This window comes from Vulpes vulpes, chromosome 12 (assembly GCF_048418805.1).
Source record: "Vulpes vulpes isolate BD-2025 chromosome 12, VulVul3, whole genome shotgun sequence".
Taxonomy (NCBI): domain Eukaryota; kingdom Metazoa; phylum Chordata; class Mammalia; order Carnivora; family Canidae; genus Vulpes; species Vulpes vulpes.
The window spans coordinates 102,857,940-102,877,628 of record NC_132791.1 but is presented as its reverse complement, the minus strand read 5'-3'; the positions used below and the strand labels follow the sequence as shown (position 1 = coordinate 102,877,628).

At 52.0% G+C, this 19,689-nt stretch overlaps 1 protein-coding gene across 4 annotated transcripts in view; it reads right to left on the bottom strand.

Annotated features, from left to right (window-relative positions):
* OPCML (opioid binding protein/cell adhesion molecule like) overlaps positions 1–16,137 on the bottom strand; it is a 1,085,346-nt gene extending 1,069,209 nt beyond the window's left edge. For 2 of the 4 annotated variants that reach the window (XM_072729304.1, XM_072729307.1), the window contains exon 1: positions 15,877–16,137. In XM_072729304.1, the coding sequence (XP_072585405.1) occupies positions 15,877–15,937 (61 nt within the window). In that variant the 5' untranslated portion in view covers positions 15,938–16,137. The remainder of the gene's footprint in view (positions 1–15,876) is intronic. The other 2 variants (XM_072729308.1, XM_072729306.1) reach the window with 1 other exon arrangement.
* Positions 16,138–19,689: the final 3,552 nt, after the last annotated feature.

Here is a 19,689-nt window from a genome sequence, read left to right as displayed (position 1 = left end):
CCAGAGAACAAGCCTACTATTATGTCTAACAGTATTATTATCAAATATCTTCCTTTTGTTAACCATTCCTGTAAAGTATTCTCAGAGAGCACGTGGCACAGATGAAGAAGTTGGTAACCTGATTTACAGGTTCTGGAGGGATAAAATTTTCAGTGAAACAAAAACTGATAACTAGAAGCTTCTCACGGATTTGAAACCAGAATAGGTCTGAGGTGCAGGCCTATGAAATAAGAAGAGAAGTCCATCTTTCATTAACTGTAGGAAAGATAACTGACATAAGTTAGAGGGGTTGCTAGGATACTGCACTGACCACTTAAAATCACAGAACTGTGATTCCCAGTAATTCAACTGGGAGCAACTTTGTTCCCCAAGGGACTTTAGTCTATGTCTAGAGACATTTTTGACTGTCACAAATCAAGAGGTGCTACTGGCATCTGATGGATAGAGGTGGGCAGGGATGCTGCTACAGGTCCCACAACACATGGACAGTCTCACAACAAAGAAGTATCCTGCCTAAAATGTCAATAGTGCCAACATTAAAAAAACAGGCAATGGGGCCATTAAGAAAAGCAAGGTTGAGAAGCTAAGACAAAACCATAACAATTACAAACTGAAGCATTACTAGAAGGTTGAACCAGCTTTATGAGTTGCATAGTCAATGCGTTCCAGATAACGAACTAGGAAAATGAGGAATGGATGTAAGGTGTGGGTTGGATTTCCAAATGGACTTAAACTATGTCAAGGGAGAAAGGAAACATCTTTATTATCAGTTTAGAAAAGCCAGGAACCCAGGTGATAAATTTTCAGAGACACGTTTAAAAAAATGTCCTATTTACTCCAGAGTCAGAGTAGGGCCTCCAAGGAGAAGGGCTCCTGGATTCTGCCGAGGAGAGTCCCCCAGAAAGCAAGTTTCTACTGGTATTGAAAACTGCACAGATCTCACAGTGCTGCCCATGCGTCCTAGCTCAGCTCCACAGAGTGGGATGGATGGTATAACATCAAACTAGGAAGGTTTAGAATGTGGAGCAAAACATTGGCTTGCACACCTAGTTAGCTCTGTCAGCCCAGCAGCGCCGCGTTAGCCTGGGTCCTCCAAGAACCAGACAACAAGGCAGGACTAAATGTGCAAGACATTTATTAGGGGAAACACATGTGAGAGAAAATGGAAATGGAAGTGGGCAAGCCTGGGAGAGCCAACAGACTGCAGCGCCAGTCTGATCCCTAGTGAGCTGTTCATGGGGTGGCAGTGGGGTGGGAGGGGATAGGCAGCAAGTCTGGTGGAAGCAGAGAATGCCCTGTGGGTCTAAGAAAATGTTGGCAAGGCCCTTGGGGAGCCTCACATCAAAGCTGACCAGCAGGACCAAGAATGGACCTGACCTAGTACCTCTACGCCACTTCGCCACTGGCTGAGGGCACTGCCTGGAGAAACATGGCCTCAAAGGCAACCCAGCAATGGGCTTGAGACAGCAGAGGCTGGATACTTGGTCAATCATATTTACTGTAGCCAAAGATCTGAATGACACGTTCTCATGGCTGCCACCCACACCGGGACAAGACTTCAGTTGCCTGAGGATAAAAACTACGCTCAGGAAAGAGTGTCCTTCCCAATTCTCCTTATCATTAGTCCTTTCTGTGTATGTGCATTACTACGGCTAAAAATATCTCTTTTAACTCTACCTCTGCTGGATTTTTCCTCAGAGGAAGAGGTACTTCTCAAGCTAAATCAGGAAAGCTAGGACCCCAGTGTCTCTACAGTAGGTGGTCCTTGCAGAAGAGCTGGCACAGAAGGACTCGGCGAGAACTCTGGAAATACAGAAGCATGAGCACTTGGAATGGTTGGTCCTTGTCTTCAGCTTTTTCTCTTTCTAAAGATTATTTTGCATTTATTTCCCTTCAATAGCATTTTTGGATAAACAAGAGAATATTCCTGATAGTGGTCTGTATCCACTGACATGTAACTAATTTTTTTAACCACAATAGCATTGTTGAAGAACATCGCAGTTGCTCCAGGATGGGGTCTTCCATAGCAACCGTATTGTACCAATATCCAGAGTGATCTGTGGCCAAGGACACATCCCCATTCTAAGTCCGAGAGAGAAGCAACCAGAGCTGAGCCATTAGAAGCATTTTTGCCAAGGGCGATTTGACGTTTCTGTCTGGATTCTAACCCCAAGGACATAGTACGACCTAGTGCAGTGGGCTTCAACGTGGTGCTCACCCCCGTGGAGGGTCTGAATGTTACAATGATGTGAAGGAAAGGAATATTAGCATTCCTGTCTTCATTCTTTTTTGTCTTATGTTTTTAGTCATCCCATATGAGCAGCAACATATTCTCATTTCTACATAAACAAATGCATTGTGTGTACATGCTTTAAAACAAAGAAGTTCAGAGACCAATGATAATACAGTGGGTCTTAATTTTTTTTTTTTTTAATAGCAAAAAGGGATGGTACAAAACACGTGAAGGTGAAGCTACTCTGGTTGCTAAGGGCAGCTGCAGTCAGGGAGTAGGGAATAGACTCCCACCCACTTAGCTGCTGCAGAACCTTAGGGCTCCGAACAACACAAATAGAACACCATAGGCAGCAGGATATGGAGCTGCAGGACGTGATCGGAGAGGCATCATCTTGGGGGAAGAAAACTAATTAGAGCTGAGCAAGCTCCTGAGCAAAGCCATCAGCGTGAAGAGTCCAAACAGCTATGAAAGAGCCAGGCAATAGAACTGAGCAGGGGAAGCATCCTAGGCAAGAGTAAAGTATTTCTGAAGAGGGGATTGGAGATTGGAGGATTTTCCTAGCAGAACTGAGTAGATGAATAACGATGGCAGCTTTTAAAAGGACACTTGTAGCCATAGGTGAGTGCAGGGAGGGAACAAGCAAGGGTGTCCCCAGGGGAAAGCGTCACCTACCAGATTAGCAAGGAAGACTACAGAGTTCTTAAATCCCCTTCTATTTCTAACATCCCAGGCTGTTAGAAGACCACAGGTCCAGGAAGCAATACTTTCCTCTCACGCTCCAAAGTGGAGTCCCATGACATTTCTGCTTCTGATGTTACAGAGACACAACCTTCAAAAGCAAAAAGAGATTACTTCTTCTTTTTTTTTCAGAGAATGGGGGATAGAGTCCCACCTACTTAGCTACAACCAAACCTGTAGGCTTTGGACAAAAGAATAAAGCTTAACCAAGAAGAGGAGGGTGGTTAACTTCCTCGCAGAAACGATTAATCCGGAGGAGGTACGGAGTGAGGTGCACTTCTGGGTGGCGGTAAGCCGGGCAGGCTGGCAGGCAGGCAGCTGTTGCACATCACCCAAATGCACTGTGCTTACCCCCTTAAGGTCTTTGATGTTACTGAGCTGCAGGGCTCGCCCTCTGATGCCTCGGGCAGGAGTCTGCCCACAGAGGTGTCTCCCCCAGTGGCTGAAAGTCACCCTACAGCACCTGACATGGGGAAGGAAGGCACTGTGCTCTGAGGCAGCAACATCCTCGGGGCGGATTTCCTTCTCCCGGAGGCATTATCAGCTCCACTGGCTGGGTGGCTGTCTCCTCCTCTGCCTCTGCCTCTGTCGCTGCACCCTCTGGTTTGGGTGGGTCTGAGGCTCCATCTTTATCCCTCCTTGTCTTTGACTTTCAACAATGCCTAGATCCGCTTTCTTCTAACTCTCCTTCTAGCTCTGACACTTGCTCCCTGGCTTCACACTGGCCCTGCCATCTACCCCCAAATGTTCAATGAAGTCTTCAATCCTTGAAGACTTTTGAGAGAGTACCTAAAAGATTTCTGGTGTCTCCATGTCTTTGAGCAAAATGAAGTCCAATCACAGGCCCGAGAGATCTGCCATAGCTAAGCAAACCCTGTGACCAACGTCTGGGAGCTACAACAGACAGATAAGCTACACTGGAGGGCTTTCTTTTCATTGAAAAAAATCTATCATAGTCACCCTCTTCCCAGGTGCCATCATCAAAAGACAGTAGAAAAATGTCGTCATGGAGAATTGAAAATAAAAAGGAATAGAGAACGTAGGATTCATGTACAGGGGGAAAAAAACTATTATGCATCTCTGACTTCCCCCCCCCCCCCCCCCGTTCCCCTGAACTCTCTTCCATGACTTCTACTCTTCAACCACAACATAAAATCTGATTTTGCTCCCTTTTTTGGTACGTGTGGCCCTCGCAGGCACGTGGAGTTTAATAGCGCATCTGGAAGTCTAACCTGTGAAAATGTCAATGGTTCTCTGTACCTCCAATCTGTAAGCAGATATGCCTGACTTTCATGCTCTGCCCTGGCTGACTGGCTTCTAAAGGGGCATCCAGTGTTTCTGTGGAACTTGACCATGTCAACACAGCTTCGGATGCACATGAGGGAGACCCAGGGCTGGGAGCTGGGAACCGAACGGTCCAAAATCAAAGCTATAGGGTGCAGCCCCCCCTCTCTGAGTCTGCCCATCCAAAGCTGCTCCATAGATCTTTATAGATATTAAAATCCAATGAAAAATGATTTTCTTCTAGTTCCAAAAGGGAGCCAGAGCAGTGCCCTACCTTACCCCAGATGAGACAAAGACTCAGAATGTGGTTAAGGTTTGGGCAAGCTCTACTCTACTCCAGGGGCCTACTTCTCGTCAAGGTCCACAGGCTGTAGCTACTCAGAAGACAGTCCAGCAACACGGACAGGAAGACTTATCAAGCGCAGTGTACTTAGGGGATTCTTGGTCTCAAGAGCCCTTTTCAGAACTGTGGGCCACTCCACCACCTCCGCTCAAGCTGGGTCTTTTTCTTTTTCTGAGGCTACTTAAGCTGAGCACGTCAGGTTAGGGCAGGGTTTTAAGACAGGTGTGTGACTCAGGAGATTACCCTCTTTCTGTCACCCAAGCAACAGAATGAATCAGTGGATCTCATTCTGGATTCAGCCCAGCATAGGCTGCATGGGTCTGTGGGGACCTGAGATGCTGTATAGTTTCCCCTCAGGCCTGGGCAAAGAGGAATCTAATTTCTAGGGATTTACTAATCAGCCCATCTGAGGAAGAAGTCAATCCCGTCTCCAGTATGTGTTTAGAGGAGCCAAAGAGGATCCCTCTTCCCACAAAAGTATTTTCTTCATTAATGCACTGCTCCCTGAAATTCTAGTTTAAGTTGTGATAGCATGTCTAGGAGGTGGGGGTCATCACCCCACGCCTGGCACTCACAGGACTTAAGAGCCCCTTTTTTTTTTTCCCTGACTTTGGGCTCCATGCTAGAGCTCTTCTCAACCCCATCTGGGTATCTTTAATCCCAACACAAAAAGCAGACTTCATGTTTTCAGCAGGGCCAGAGTAACTCAGCTGGGGAAACACAAAGCACTTACCAGTGGTCTCTATGGCAAAAAGGAAAAACCAACCAAACATTACTTCAAGACTAGAGAAGTGAATGCAGGAGTTCCCTGAAATAGGTCTCCTTCTCCAAAACAAATGTTACAGGCAATTTGGTATGTGCTCCACTGCCGATTATAACCATAACCCATGACAGTCAGAGCAAGACAGAAAATCAGGAGTAAGGACATTGACACAGAAAAAGAAGAGAGAAATGCCCAGAACAGAAATGGCCAACCCAAGTGATGCAATAAGACCTGGCAACCTGGAGCTGTAGAGCATTTCCAAGAGAGCACATCTATCAGGCATTTCTTACCACCCTTCCAGCCACCCTGGGAAGTAAGAAAAGCCGTTCTTTTTTCCTGTTTTACAAAGAGGATTAAGAGTCTTGGGGAGGTTGAACCACTTGCCCAAGGCCATCCAGTTCATAAATGCAAGGACAAGGCCATGTCTTTTTGCTTGCTAGGTCAGTGCTTTTATGAGCTCCCATAAGGTAATGGTAGAGAACTGCCTACTTCAGAAACAAATAATTTAGAAGAAACAAGGGAAGAAACAGTCATCCAAGTCATAATAAAGAAGCTGTCCAGTCTTCATGGACACCACAGGGGCTAAATTGATAGCAATTGTAAGGCAGTTCCCTTTTACTCCCAAGACTCTGCCCCAAACAAAAAGAGGGTAAGGCCCATCAGGGAAAGATACAGAATCCTGATAGTGGTTTTCATCGTCCCTTCCCATCTGGGCCTCACCCAAAGAGGCATCTACCCCGGTGCCAAGTAAGACTGGGCATTCTCTCCTCCATGGGATAAAGCCAGGGGGACTCCCAAGGAAACTCCAACTTCCCTTGGAGCCCGTAGGCTGACGGGCTATTTCCATCTGCCACATTCTCTCTTCCAACATTTTCCTTTCTTTGAGGAGAGCGGGAAATCCCTTGGCATTGGGCTGTTCAAAAGAACAAGATTGGCTTGTTCAGAGAAGCCAAAGGCTTCTTTAGGCCTATCTCCCTAGAAACAGAAACGCCCATAGGTGCTTGGCCCTACCACCCTCATGTTTTAGCAATCCTACCATCTTCCATACATCATTGCATTCACCCTTGGCCGTATCTGGCGTATCTTTGAACTCTTGCTTTCCATTCTGCATTTGTCTACAGCTGTTTTGAGCCTATTGTTTTGATTGCACCCATGCCCATGTTGTCCATTGTGAAGGCAGTGTGATAGTGTAGGGGTGGGGAAGCAAAGAGAACGGGACATTTTGGCTCTTTCATTCACTAGCATACAGGATAGTTAGGATGTACATGATGTGCTTTGTGCGCTGCGAGTCACCATTTAAACATGAATCATTAATATAGAGACTCAGGCATTCTCAGTGTGGAGTTTCTTTTGCTTAGTTCAGAGCCAAGACCAAATAGTTAAGTTTAAAATAGATATTTTGATGGTATAGTAATGATCAAGGCAGTCGCTTTTCATAGTGTCTAGGCCAAGCAAGTCAGGTGGACACATATCTGAAATTTGATAATGTACTACCCTCAGCAGATATCATTCTGCATATCAAGAAACGACTGATTGTAAGACATCTCCCAGTTCAGTTACAAAGGTCCTTCAAAGTATGAGAAAGCCTCTGAAAAGGACAAGGCTTCTCTTTTGTTTCTTGACCCCTCACCTTAATCGTTGGGCAAAAGATACTGTGGAGTTGCCCTGTTCCACGATGTTCTTTGTGCACTAAGATGAGAGAGCTTCAGGGAAACAGAGTAGTGGCCAAGGTTACAAGTTCATTTTCCAATAGTGTATGAGCAGGGGGGACAAAGTTCAGCTCGGCCCTTCACTCTCACGCTGAAATGACACCGGGCAGGCTATGAACACAGGTTATTGAAAACTCTGTGTTCAAACATTGGCTCAGTCACCATCTGATAATGTGACCTTGAATAAGGTACTTGGAATCCCTTTGCCTCAGTGTCCTCATCGATAAGATGAAAGGAATGAATTAGGCCACCTCCAGAGGCCCTCTCAGTGCCAATGACCTATACTTTTCAAAGTAGATTATTGTAATTTATCCAGGTGGTTGATCTTGGGGAGAGGTCATGCATTCTTTCCTATCATCATGATAATATTTGGAAAATGGTTGTATCTTCATGCCCAAAAATCACTCAAGTCCAATCAAAATTCCTCTAAAATGCCTGATTTCTTCCCGGAGGAAATAATCAGGGGCAGAATCTAGCAGTTAACATAACTAGAGCTCTTCACAATCCTTCTGATGGATTGGGGAGTTGAGTGATACAATCTTAAGCTTCCCCATTAAACCCTTGAGAGGATACCAGTTAAGGAGCTGAAATTATTAGACTTCCAGAAATGAAGGAATTTCCAAAAAGAGTCTATTCTTTATCTTGCAGCAAGATTACACCTAAACAGAAGGAGATGGCATGCAAGCAGGAATTCGAGGACTGGTACTCTTCTCAATGCTCCTCCAAGGGCTTAGTGTGGGTTTACTTTTAGATTCGATTCTTCAAACATATAAGACACACCTGTGACATTCCCTTAAAGGTCCTCAAGTCATCCCCGTCTCCCTGTTCCATCCACCGCCAGCCATTTACCATCTGACCTACTGTGGTGGCCTCGCACTGGCCTCCCTCCTTCCGTGTTTGCTCACCTCTAATCCATTCGTGATCTTCACTCCCACCACATGAGTCAATCAGTGATATTCCATCACTTCTAGAGTAAAGACCAAAACAATGAACATGACCTTTGGGGTAGGAGGTGGGGTTGCACCTTCTGACCCCTTCCCAGCTCTCTCATCTTACCTTGCACCACCCTCACTCCCTCTCCACCCCAGCCGAGTAGAATGTCCTCTGATTCTTTCCACCGTGTTGTCTCTCCATGTCTGGTTCACTCTGCCCCCTCCCTTGGGTCTGGATACTTTCACTCTTCATCCTTCAGATCTCATCCCAGTTGTCTCTTTCATGGGAAAGCCTTCCCTGGCCTCCCTGGCAAGATTAGGCCTCCTTACTGGCAATTGTAGCAGCATACGCTTCCACCTTCCAAAGCCTTATTATCTCAGTTGTGATTTACAACCCTACGGGTATTTATTTGATGCGTGTCTGCCTCACTCACTAGACTGTCAAGTTCACAAGAACAGGAACCATAAAAATCCTTGTTCAGGTATCACACTCCCAGTGCCTAGCAGAGTGCTTGCCACATGGTAATCACTCAATAAATAACACGTCAAATAAGCTAACGTGCTTGGCACTTAGTGCACTCCAAGATGAACAACACAGGATCCTTGCTGTTCCCAATCCCACAGCCATGAAATGGTGGGTCTGAAATCGGCAAGGCTACAAAAAAGGACCGGGTGCAAGAAATGAGAAAGACCTTGGTCAATTTCTTCAGATCCATTGAGCCCCTTTATACCTTTCCCATACGAACATCGACCCATTTGATGGCTATCACTTGCTCAAACAACTCACTCCTACACTAATAGCATCTTCCTACCCATGACCCAACATTTTACTTTTTGTGAACAACACAATTCCTCCTTCTATCAGTACAGTGCACACTTCTTGGCACTGCGGGCATGACTCTATGTTTCAAATAATTGGGGCCATGTCAACAGACATCCTGATTAGATCTGCTAAGTAATCTGGGTCTGCATTAAACCAATAGCCCACATCAGAGCCCACATCTGTGTTTATGGAACAACTCTCACTGTCAGTCGTGTCTGTCGCAACATGTGATGTGAGATCTGGAAACACGCAGCTCCACTTCTGAGCTGCTGTGTGTGTTTGGTTGGTAGCTCGGAGCTGGTGTTTATTGACAAGCATGAACACTGGAGTGAGTAATCATTATAAGCATTCTTTGCACATTTCCATCTCCCATTAGCAGAGCGCATCTCCATGCTTCTCTGTCCTCACTCTGCAGATGGGGAAGTGGATGGGCAGGCTGAGACCCAGGGTCCCAGATGCCTTTGAGCATTCAGTGGGATGGAACAGAATGATTGAGTAGATAAGCTGACACTTGGTATTTGTGTGACCTTGGCTGATTACCTGCTCATTTGTCCATTCAATTCATGCACTCACTCATCCAATCAACAAATACTTTTGGAGCACGTGTTTAATAAGTGCCACTGTGCTAGGCACGGAGGGTATGCTGGACGACAAACAGATGTGTTCCCTACCCCTATGGGCCATGGTCTAGGGAAGAAAAGAGAACTAAAAAAAAAAAAAAAAAGAATTACTTTAAAATATACAGACTCACAGTGTTGGAAGAAACCTGGTGTCATGGACTTGCATAATAAAGAGGGAGATCTAACCTAGTTTAGAGCATGGAGAATGCTCTGCTCTCCTGGGAAGCAATATTTAAGCTGAGCCCTGAAGGATGGAATGAAAGTTTAGCCAGAAACAGCATGATAAGAGGATCAGAGTTTTTCCAGGCTCAGGTAACCTCACAGATGCAGCCCTTGAAGAAAGAAAGAACATGGTGCATTTGGGGAACTGAGCAAGTCCAGAGCAGTTATTAGAGCCACAAGCTGGAAGGGGAGAGAGGTGTGAGGGGAGAATATATGAGACCAGGGGCTGCTCATGGCCGGTGGACCATGTTGAATACTTTGGACTCTATTCTAAAGGCAACCAGAAGTCTACCTCGAGTTTTAAGCAAAGATCAGATCGGAATTGGGCAGTATGTGCCTGACCTACGTCACAGTGACTTTGAAGAACAAAGGAGGCCAAATTCTCCAGGTAAACCATAAAGCTTGGGACCATCGTTATTCTTAGTATGAGCACTAAGCAAACGCCCGTGAATGGTAAAGCCTGTGAAAAGTCCCTGGGAATAAAGGCTCAAAAATGGCCACTCGGGCCATTTCAGAGACTCTGTGCCTTGAAATGCCAAACGTGGTTTTCTCCACGTTGGATTGGAGTTTGTCATCTGACTGTCACTCATCATCCCCCACAAACATACAAGCAGCCATTCCAATCAATGGCCTGTGTCCTAATGCATCGATTCATCTTGGCCTTTCCAGGGGTCTCTCTGCACAGCATCTCTGCTCATTAAAGGGAATGTGCCTGCATCATAATGATAATGCTCCGCACTAACCCAGCACATTGCCCAGGGGTGTCTCAGAGCATTTTGCAAACATTTAATTAAGTTCGTCTAGTGACTAGAGGGGAGTCCCTAGCGTCTCAGCACCAAGGGGTCTGGGTGGGAGGGAGATGATAGCAAACAAGCGCAGACCTGCCTCCAGCATGGGCTCTGGGGCACAGAGGCGGGCGGGACCCTGTGCAGGTCCCTGCGTCACTAGGGGGAAGCACTCACACACGCCTGGTCATGGCTCTGTGTCCTGCCCCCAGTGCACCCCCCCCTCTGGGGTCAGCACCGGGCCTGGAGGCCACGGCGGAGTGGGGGGGACCTGAAAGGGCGGTGATGGATGAGGAGAGGAAGGGGCTTGCCTCCTTTCCCAAGTTGTATACGTGATTCTGAGGGTAGTGAGTGTGTGTGTGTGTGTGTGTGTGTGTGTGTGTCGCTGACATGAGGAAAGGAGGGTGGGAGAGCAGGGGATGTGTATTTGCACCGACAGGAAGGCAGCAGTAAGCAAATGGTCTTAAAGTTTGTCTCGGCTTATAGGATCTCATTTGGCTCCGTCCTTGGAAGTTCTCTGGATTTCGCCCCAAGGCCTACCTGCCCCACGGCCTCCAGTGCAGAGCTGAGGGCACGGGAACCTGCCAAGTGGCGTGGGACCCGTGCCCGGCCCCGCCTTCAGGCCCAAGTCTCAGCCTCCCACCAGCGGCACAAAGAGGCAAAAGGGACAAATGTCCTCAGGAGCTGGTGTCTAGCGCAGGGCCGGACCGAGTGGGAGGGCAGAGCAAGCCGCTCGCGGCGATATCAACCTGTCTCCTCCCCGGCGCCCGCACAGCCCCTGCATCTGGAGGGAGCCGATCCGCATCCAGAGGCGCGAACACGCACGGCTCCTACTAGCCTGGCTGGTCAGCAGCCGCAGGCCATCTGCGGGCTGACGCTGAAGCTCACTGACAGGAATAGCCAGGCCTGCTCCCCCTCTGTCCTCTGTCCCCGGCCCAGGCAGCTGCAAGCAGGTGGCAGCAGGCCACGGGCCCCCCCGCAGCGAGCCAGGCACAGGAAGGCCACGGCACCCGGGCCACGGGGGACGGGCCCCCCAGCACCTCCCGGGGCGGATCAACAGGTGCGTGTGCACAGCAGCCCCCGGGGCCACGCAGCAATGTTCCGGGGGCCGGGTCTCCCAGGGCGGGGACACCAAGGCCCCTGCGCTCCACGGAGGGCGCCACATGCGTCTCACTGCAAGTCGGAAAGGCAGATGTGGAACAACTCCCTGTTTTACTGGATCTATGTTTCTTGGGGCAGGAAAGTATCTTACTTAATAAATTTTGTTTAATTAGAACCTGTCTTCCCGGATAAATGAGTGGATGAACTATATTCGGCTGATTTTCATCACTGTGGTAAAGACAGGGACACAGGTGAACTGGTCTGGCCTTGGTGGCCCTTCTCACCCCCTCCTCTGAGCAGGCCTCTCTCTGCCCTCTTGCCAAGCGACTGCAGTGAGGTGCGTTGGTTTGGGTTTCGAATGACAAGAACTCAGAAACGTTCAACTTGTTTTCACACCACTCGCACCGTGGGCCACTCTGGTCCACCTGGAAGCGAGCGGCGGGTATCGCCAGGACCCGTTCTACCGGTGGGCTGAGACTCAAGAGAGCATCTTGGGCCAGCCAGAGAACCTCAAGGAGCTCCGGAGCCTCAGCCCCCCACTGCTCATGCTCTTGGAGGCTTACAGGGAGTCCCACGTCCGGGGACTGTCACTCTGCCCCGTGACGCGGGTTTGGGACACGGACGAGCACGGGTGCAGCTGTCAGCGGCTGCCGCGCGAGGCCCAGGCCCAGAGCTGCTACATCACAAACCCAGGCCAGTGCCAACGGCCTCAAGAGCCTCCTTCTGTGATTTCCCAGGCTACGGGGACATGCAGAAGGTCCTCAGAATGACAGACAGCACAGAGCAGACAGGTCCGAAGCCACCCACGGGGACCTCAAGTTATCTGTGAGCTCCGATTAACCTCAGGTTGGGCAACGCCGCCTGGCTCCCGGCCACCGAGAAAGCCACTTTAGGAGGCCACCGACAGGTCTCCTTCCCAGGCCTGCTGTTGCTACGGGGCTGGTGCCAAGCACCGACAGCGTGCAGTCCGACCTTATTAACGTGTCCATCATGTATAAGGGACTGAGGGCCACAGGGGCGACTGGCCAAATCGTGACCAGGCCTTGATCACAGCTGATGCTCAGTCCTTGTCCGCACCTTGCCTGTAACCTACGGTGGGGCTGCGGGCTGGGAGTCTCCGTGCCCCGGGCTCTCCTCCTGGGCCCCCCAGCTCGCCAGGCAGCCTTAGGCAGCTCCTCAGCCCCCAGCGGGTGACGGGCTCCGGGATGGGAAAGGCTTCACGGAAGCTGCACCCCAAAGCTAAGCAGTCCAGCCTGAAGAGCCCAAGGCCCAGGGCTCGTCCCTCCGGGCAGACAGAGAAGGCGCATGCGGGGCAGGAGCCGCATGCCTCACGGAGCTGTCCACGCGAGTCCAGGGCCTTCAGACCAGGCCTGATGGAGGAACGGAAGACGTGGCCGTGGCCGTGAGTGCGCGCCCACACACCCGTGCGTGGGAACCAACTGGGTCCAGGCAGGTAGATGGGGACGCGCGTGGCCAACTGCCCTGCTTAGGGTCACGCACCAAGGGGCAAGCAGGGCGGCCAAGGGGAGGGGGGCGGGGGGGGGGGCACAACTGTCTGAACTTGAAAGAAAGGAGGGGCTTGCTGAGCTCCAGGGAGCGGAGCCTAGGCCGCCAAGCACAGCAACACCTCCCACCCCAGCCCAGGGCCATCCCGCCGGGGCTCAGACGGAGAGGAAAAGGCAGGCCGAGGCGGGTTTCTAGTCAGGGCTACAGGCCTGGACACTTAGGCCTTATGGCGCTTTGGACGGTTCTGGCACGTGGGCAGGGATTCTGGGTTCAATCTGGTTCCCCTGCCCTGTGCCCAACCCGCCCCCAACCTGACCCGGGATTAGGGATTGAGATGCAAATGTCCTTTCCTCCAGGCTTCTCAGGGCTCCCTCCCCCAAGTAACTCATCTTTCCACAAAGTGCCTGGCCCCAGATCAGCAAGGCCTCTGGTACAGGCCCATCTGTCCTCCTACCCAGCACCCCCAAAGCTCCCGGGCCCCCGGCACAGACCCATCCCTCCTGCTACCCAGGCCCCCAAGGCTCCCGGGCTCAGCAAGGTCTTGAGCCAGGGCGTGACTCTTACACTGTCAACCAAGGCCCTCTCCCCGTCTTGGGTGGGGGTCGGGGGTGTGGAGGGGTGTCATTCTAGTTTCCACTTGTGACCGCCTTTCCCATCCCCGAGATGCAGGCTAGAAAAGCAATTTATGGCCATCGGTCTCCCCCTGGAAGGCGCCAAGACACAACATCAGCCTTAGAATTATCCTGGGATGCGATGCGGTTGCCAAGCCGTAGAAAGCGACAGAGTCAAGGGGCATCGGGGCTTCACCGTGACCTTAGCCTCCGCCTTTAGACACGACGAAAAGCAGGTGGCTAAGAAGGCGGCATTAACCCCGGTGGGAGAAAAAGCATCCTTTGAAACAAAGAAAGAGTCTAAGAACCTGAGGAAGGAAGTGCGAGAGGCGGGAAGGAGTCCAGGGAGCGGGCGCTACTGGAGCTCCAGGGCCTGGCTAGGCTCCCCGGGGCCCTGCCGCACGCCTTCCCGCTCCCTGGGCGGCCTCGCAGGCGCCCTCGGGCACCCTTAGCACCTGAGCGGCCCAGGCTCCCGGGCTCTGCCCCGGCCTCCACAGCCCACGCTGGCGGGCGCCACGGCCAAGGCCGGAGGCTTCTCCAGGGCCAGGTCCACACCCCCAGGCAAGCGGTGGGTGGCAGGTGCAGGTGCCGCGGGACCTCCAGAGGGAGGCGGCACCCTGACTCCTCCGGGGTGCACTGCAATGCAGCTTCAGCTGGCCGGGCTCGCCACCCCCTCCCGAGGCGGGATTTTCTGAGTCCTGCCGGGAGAAGAGCGAGCCCACAGCCGAGAGCCCTTGGGGTGGGGGCCCTGCCCGCCTGGGCCCCGCACAGGGAGGGAGCCCCCAGCACAGGGAGGCCCCGCGGCCGCCTGGCACTCAGGGGACTTGCACGCACAGGAAAGTTTGTCTTGCCACACGGTGCACCCAAAGCGCCCACCTGGCTCCCCCTACCAGGCTGCAGTGGGTACTGAGCGCCCAGGCCTGCCCTGCCTCGCCCCCCTGAACCCGCAGACCCTCCACCCGCCTGGCATCCGGAAGGAGAAAGCCTGCGCCCGCTCTCTGAACTTCTCAGCCTACGGAACAGCCGGCGACACGGCAATTCAGAGCCCAGCTCTGCCACAGGGAAAACACGATTTTTAAAAAGCGTCAGAAAAAAAAACATCATGCGAGGAATTTCTTCTCTTTTTTTTTTTAAAGTCACTTCTCTCTTCTTTCTCCCCGGCAAACTTTCATTTTTCTATTTTTCCCCTCTGGTAGATTTAGGAATACTCAGGGTTCTCATTTCCTGAGAATAATAATAAATTTAAAAAAAAACCAGAGCCGAGTGATCCTCAATATAGAAATATAAAATTGTGTGATCTGCCTAATATCAGGACACGGAAGGTTTCAGAATCCCAGGATTTGTGTGTGTGTGTGTGTGTGTGTGTGCATACGTGTGGGGTTGCACATCCAAGCTAGTGTTTACCCAAAAGCATGTACCTCGATGTGGGGGAAAGAAGGGAAAAAGGGAATCCCAGGGGGTGGGGGTTTTGCCCAGAAACCCCGCAGACCCTTTGATGCTGCCCAAAACCCCTGCCCGCGGAGCCAGACCCTCAGCATTGTTTGAAGGAAGCCTGCAGGCGTTCAGGCGTCTGCTCGCCAGCGGCGCGCGTGCAATCACCAAATCTAGGAAAACGTGTTGGGTTTTGCAACACTTCCACTAAGCTCATTCGGGGAGGATTGCAGCATCTTACCTGTGTGTCGCCGCAGATTTGTTTTCCCCAAGCAAGTCACCGCCGCGCTAGGTGGGACCACATCTAAATCACTGGGGGGGGGGGGGGGGGGGGGGGGGTGCAGGCAAGGTGCGGAGGAGACGCAGGTAGACCCGGACCCCCCAGCCCTCCCGGGGGGGGCAGTCCCAGTTCCCAGGTGGGGCGCGCGCAGACGCGGGGACCCTGGGCTCCAGCGGCACCATCTGCCCATTTGGTGGAAGGGTAAGGAGAGGAGGGGAGGCCGGGAAGGACGCGGCCCCGCAGGGAGGTCGCGGACACAGCGGCCCGCGGCAGGGGGGGTCTCGGCGGGTCAGGTGAGCCCCCCCCCCCCGCCTCCCGCCCGGAGGCCCCGCGGGTTCAGGGCTCGGGCCGCGCGGCGGCTACGGCGGCGGCGGGGGCAGCTCTCGAACCCAGCTCCCGCGGCGGGCGGGGCGCGCGCAGTCCGTCCGTGGGTCCGTGGGTCCGCGGCCCGCGGTCCGCAGGTCCGTCCCCCCCGCGCCCCCCTCCCGGCACCTGGGATGAAGAGCAGCGCGGTGGTGGCGGAGAAGACGACCCAGCAGGCGGGGCGGCACATCTCGGGGCTGCGGCGGCGGCCGGCTCGGGCGGCTGGTGCTGCTGCTGCCGCGGCTGCCTCGCTCTGCGCTGACTCCGAGCAGGTCGGGATCCGCCGTTTGCAGAGGGAGGGGGAGGGAGGGAGGGAGCGCGCGGGGGGCGCGGGCGCGGGGAGCGCGGGGAGCGCGGGGAGCGCGCGGGCGGGCGGGCGGGCGCGGGGACGGGGACGGGGGGCGCGGGCGGAGCGCGGGGCGGCCCCCGGCCCGGGCGCGCACACGGGCCCCTCCGCCCTCCCCTCCCCTCCCCTCCCCTCCCCTCCCCTCCCCTCCCCTCCCCTCCCCTCCCGCCAGCGCGCCCCGGGCCCGCGGCCGCCGCCCCCCCGGTCCCCACCCCGAGCTCCGGGGGCGCCGTGCGTGCGCCCTGGGGGGCTGTGACCGCGGCGACCCCCCCTCCCGGCCTCGGGGGCCAGGAGCCCGAGCCCCAGGGGCGCGCCCCGCCCGACGGGGCCCTCCGGAGCGCCGGGGAGCCCCAGTCTTCCCGCCCGGAGGATGGGCGCATGGGCCCGCGCCGCACCGCCGGGTGCCCTGCCCGGGGAGCGACATCCTGGGGCTCGACCTCAGGGACGCTGAGGCCATCGGGAGCCTCCACGGAGCAGGCCCTGCAGTCTGCCCCCCGCGCCCCCCCTCCCGCCCGGCGGCCCAGGGCTGTGCGCTCTGCCCCTGAAGGAGTCCTGCCCCGGCAGGGCCCCGGACAGCTCTGGCTGTTACCCCAGGGACTGCGCAGCTGTATAGACAAGACTCCCATCCCGGGGGTCCCCCGACGAGCCCCAGGGCGCGGGCTCCTCTCCAGCTCCAGGTGTGCGCACGCCCCCCACCCCACCCCCCAGAGCGGGCTTCCTCCCTCCTCCACTGCTCACTGGGGCACAGGAGTCACCGGTCACCTCAGTCCTGCCACACGGGCATTCCCACCCCCGGATGCTAACCAGCTAGATCTGAGGTTCAGAGAGGATGGGCAACTTGCTGAAGGCCCGGCAGCTAGTGGGAGTCCGGGCTCACACCCTGGCCTGTCCCACAGCAAAAGCCACAGGCTCTACAAGCGGCCGTGCCCACCACCAATTACCAGCAAGCCCTTTCAGCCTAACGGAGCTCCTCCCTTTCTGCAAAACGAAGCCCATTTGCTTTTAAGGAAATAAGATGGGATCCCTGGGTGGCTCCGTGGTTTAGCACCTGCCTTCAGCCCAGGGCATGATCCAGGAGTTCTGGGATCAAATCCCACATCAGGCTCCCTGCAGGGAGCCTGCTTCTCCCTCTGCCTGTGTCTCTGCCTCTCCCTCTCTCTTTCTGTATCTCTCATGAATACATAAAATTTAAAAAAAGAAATAAGACAATTAATTACTTGCCTCCTTATGAACAAGTCTGAAACTTCGCAAGTCAAGTGGAAAACATATGATGAATATATATAATCATCACCTGCCACTTACAGAGTAGGTACTTAATATAAAGTCCCTTTTTAAGGCTATACGCATATAAAGAATATGATTTCCTCTTGTTTGAAGAGGGTGTACAATATGTTGGGAAGAGACCAGATAAAAATAAACATACCTTTTGACTCTACAGAGAAGATAACGGGACACACACCACATAATAAAGTCAAAATCTACACACCAAAGTTGCAGACCTGCCATTCACAGACGAATGGGCCTGTGAGTCCTTGGAACAATGCTGGAGTCCTACAGAAGTTTGTACGGATTATAACCAGTGGCCGAATCCGCTGGAGAACAGAACTGGCTTGAAAAGGCTGGGACGGGTCAGTAGACCAGAGAAATGAGACAGATATTCCAAGGTGAAGAAACAGAGCAGACACAGGCAGAAACACTTTAGGGAAAGACTGGCGAAGGACTTCAGGCAGTAGATGGAAGACAGAGTGAAACGGGCCTTGGTTCTGGATTAATGATATTTAGAAAGCCACTAGAAGAAGAAAAAAAAATAAAAAGTTGACTTCTTTTTGAACAGGGAAGCTCTATGAATAAGAGGAAGTGTATTTCTGGAAATTAATCTGGGAAAAGTGCGCAGGGTCTGTTGAGGCACAGGTACTTGTTCTAGGCCTGGTCCAGATCTTCCGGGACTAGGTGGTAACAATGGAAGGGGAAAAGCAGGGGGTTGAGTGTGAAACAGAAAAATTAGTCAGGTTTGGCAACCGATGGCCTCCTACAAATCACAGACATCACTTCTGCACCCTCTGTGTTTAAAAATGACATCACATGTCATCCAAAGCCTTGTCTTCCAAGACGGTGTTATTATAACTTTTTGAGAGATGAGGAAATGGAGATTCAGAGAGGTTAGGTCACTTGTCCAAGGTCACACAGTGACAGGTTTTTCTGTTTCCAAAACCTCCTTTAAAAAAAGTAAAATCATAATATTGAGAACTCTCATTTGATTGAATATCTGTGTGCCAGGTCCTCTGTTATTGGCTTCGCATTTCCCCTATTTATCTTCTCAACAAGCTAGTGAGGTAGCCATACTAATGGCTTATTCCCAGAGCGCTCAAAGAGTTTAAATAACTTCCACAAAGTCGTAGAGATGTTTAGGCATAGAGCCAGGGTTTGAGGCCAGGCTGCCTTGACCAACAGGGCTTCAACCACGAGGAGGGGAGAGAAGGAGTTCGATGCGCTCAACAGGCACTCCCTGGTGACAACGGTGTGCTAAGTGTCACTTTAGGCTCTGAGGCTCCTGAGATGCACAGGGCACAGACTCGAACCCCTCACTTGGGAAAGGACACACCCGCTACTCCTCTGTGAGCTACTGGGTGGCTCAGTGGTTGAGCATCTGCCTTTGGTTCAGGTCATGATCCCGAGGTCCTGGGATCGAGTCTGCATCAGGCACCCCATGGGGAGCCTGCTTTTGTCTCCCCCAGGTCTTGCTCTCAGGGTTATGACACGGAGCCCCGCTTTGGGCACTGTGCTGGGCGTAGAGCCTGCTTAAGAGCCTCTCTCTTTCCCTCTGCCCACCCCCCACCCAAAATCCCATTTATTCAACCAGACTATTTCCTAATAAACACATGCCTGCACACACACACACCCTGTACCTTTAATTAAATTCATATTTAACAAACATCAATATATATCAAGAAATATTTTAGTTTCAGAATGCGTATGCCTAATAAAATCTTCCTTAAGGAAACACATAAATATGTATTTTTACTGATCAATTCTTCTAGGTCTACTATATGATTAAAATATGTCTCTTTTATTTAAAAAAAAGAAGAAGAAGAAGAAATGTATAAATACATATTTAATCAATAGATGGCACCAACTCTGAAAAGAGAGATTACGGTCTACTGGGTCTATTTAAACACCTTAAAAAAATACAAATACAAATAAAAATGCTTCAATGCATATTTACTAGGGGGACTGTTCTCCTCTCTGGGGTAAATAATATGCAATTTTATACCTTCTATGAGTCTTTTTTTTCCTTCCTCTAAAGCAAACAAAATCATCAAAACTGTATTTAAATAGCAATAAGGTAGGGGAACAAACCAACCGAAACCAGGCCATTGTGCAATGAGGCGGACTGTCACACTTTTACTCCGACCTCCGCTTCTTTCCTCAGAACCAGGGACAGTTGTCAGGCAAACCTCTTCATATGCAGTGGCCCACTTCCTAGAGCTAGGTGGGGCCTGGGGCAGGATGGGTCACTGCTGGGTCCTTGTCCTGTGAGAGCCAAACCTGGGTCCCCATCTCACCTCTTTCCCTAATAGCTCTCTGACTTTGGGGAA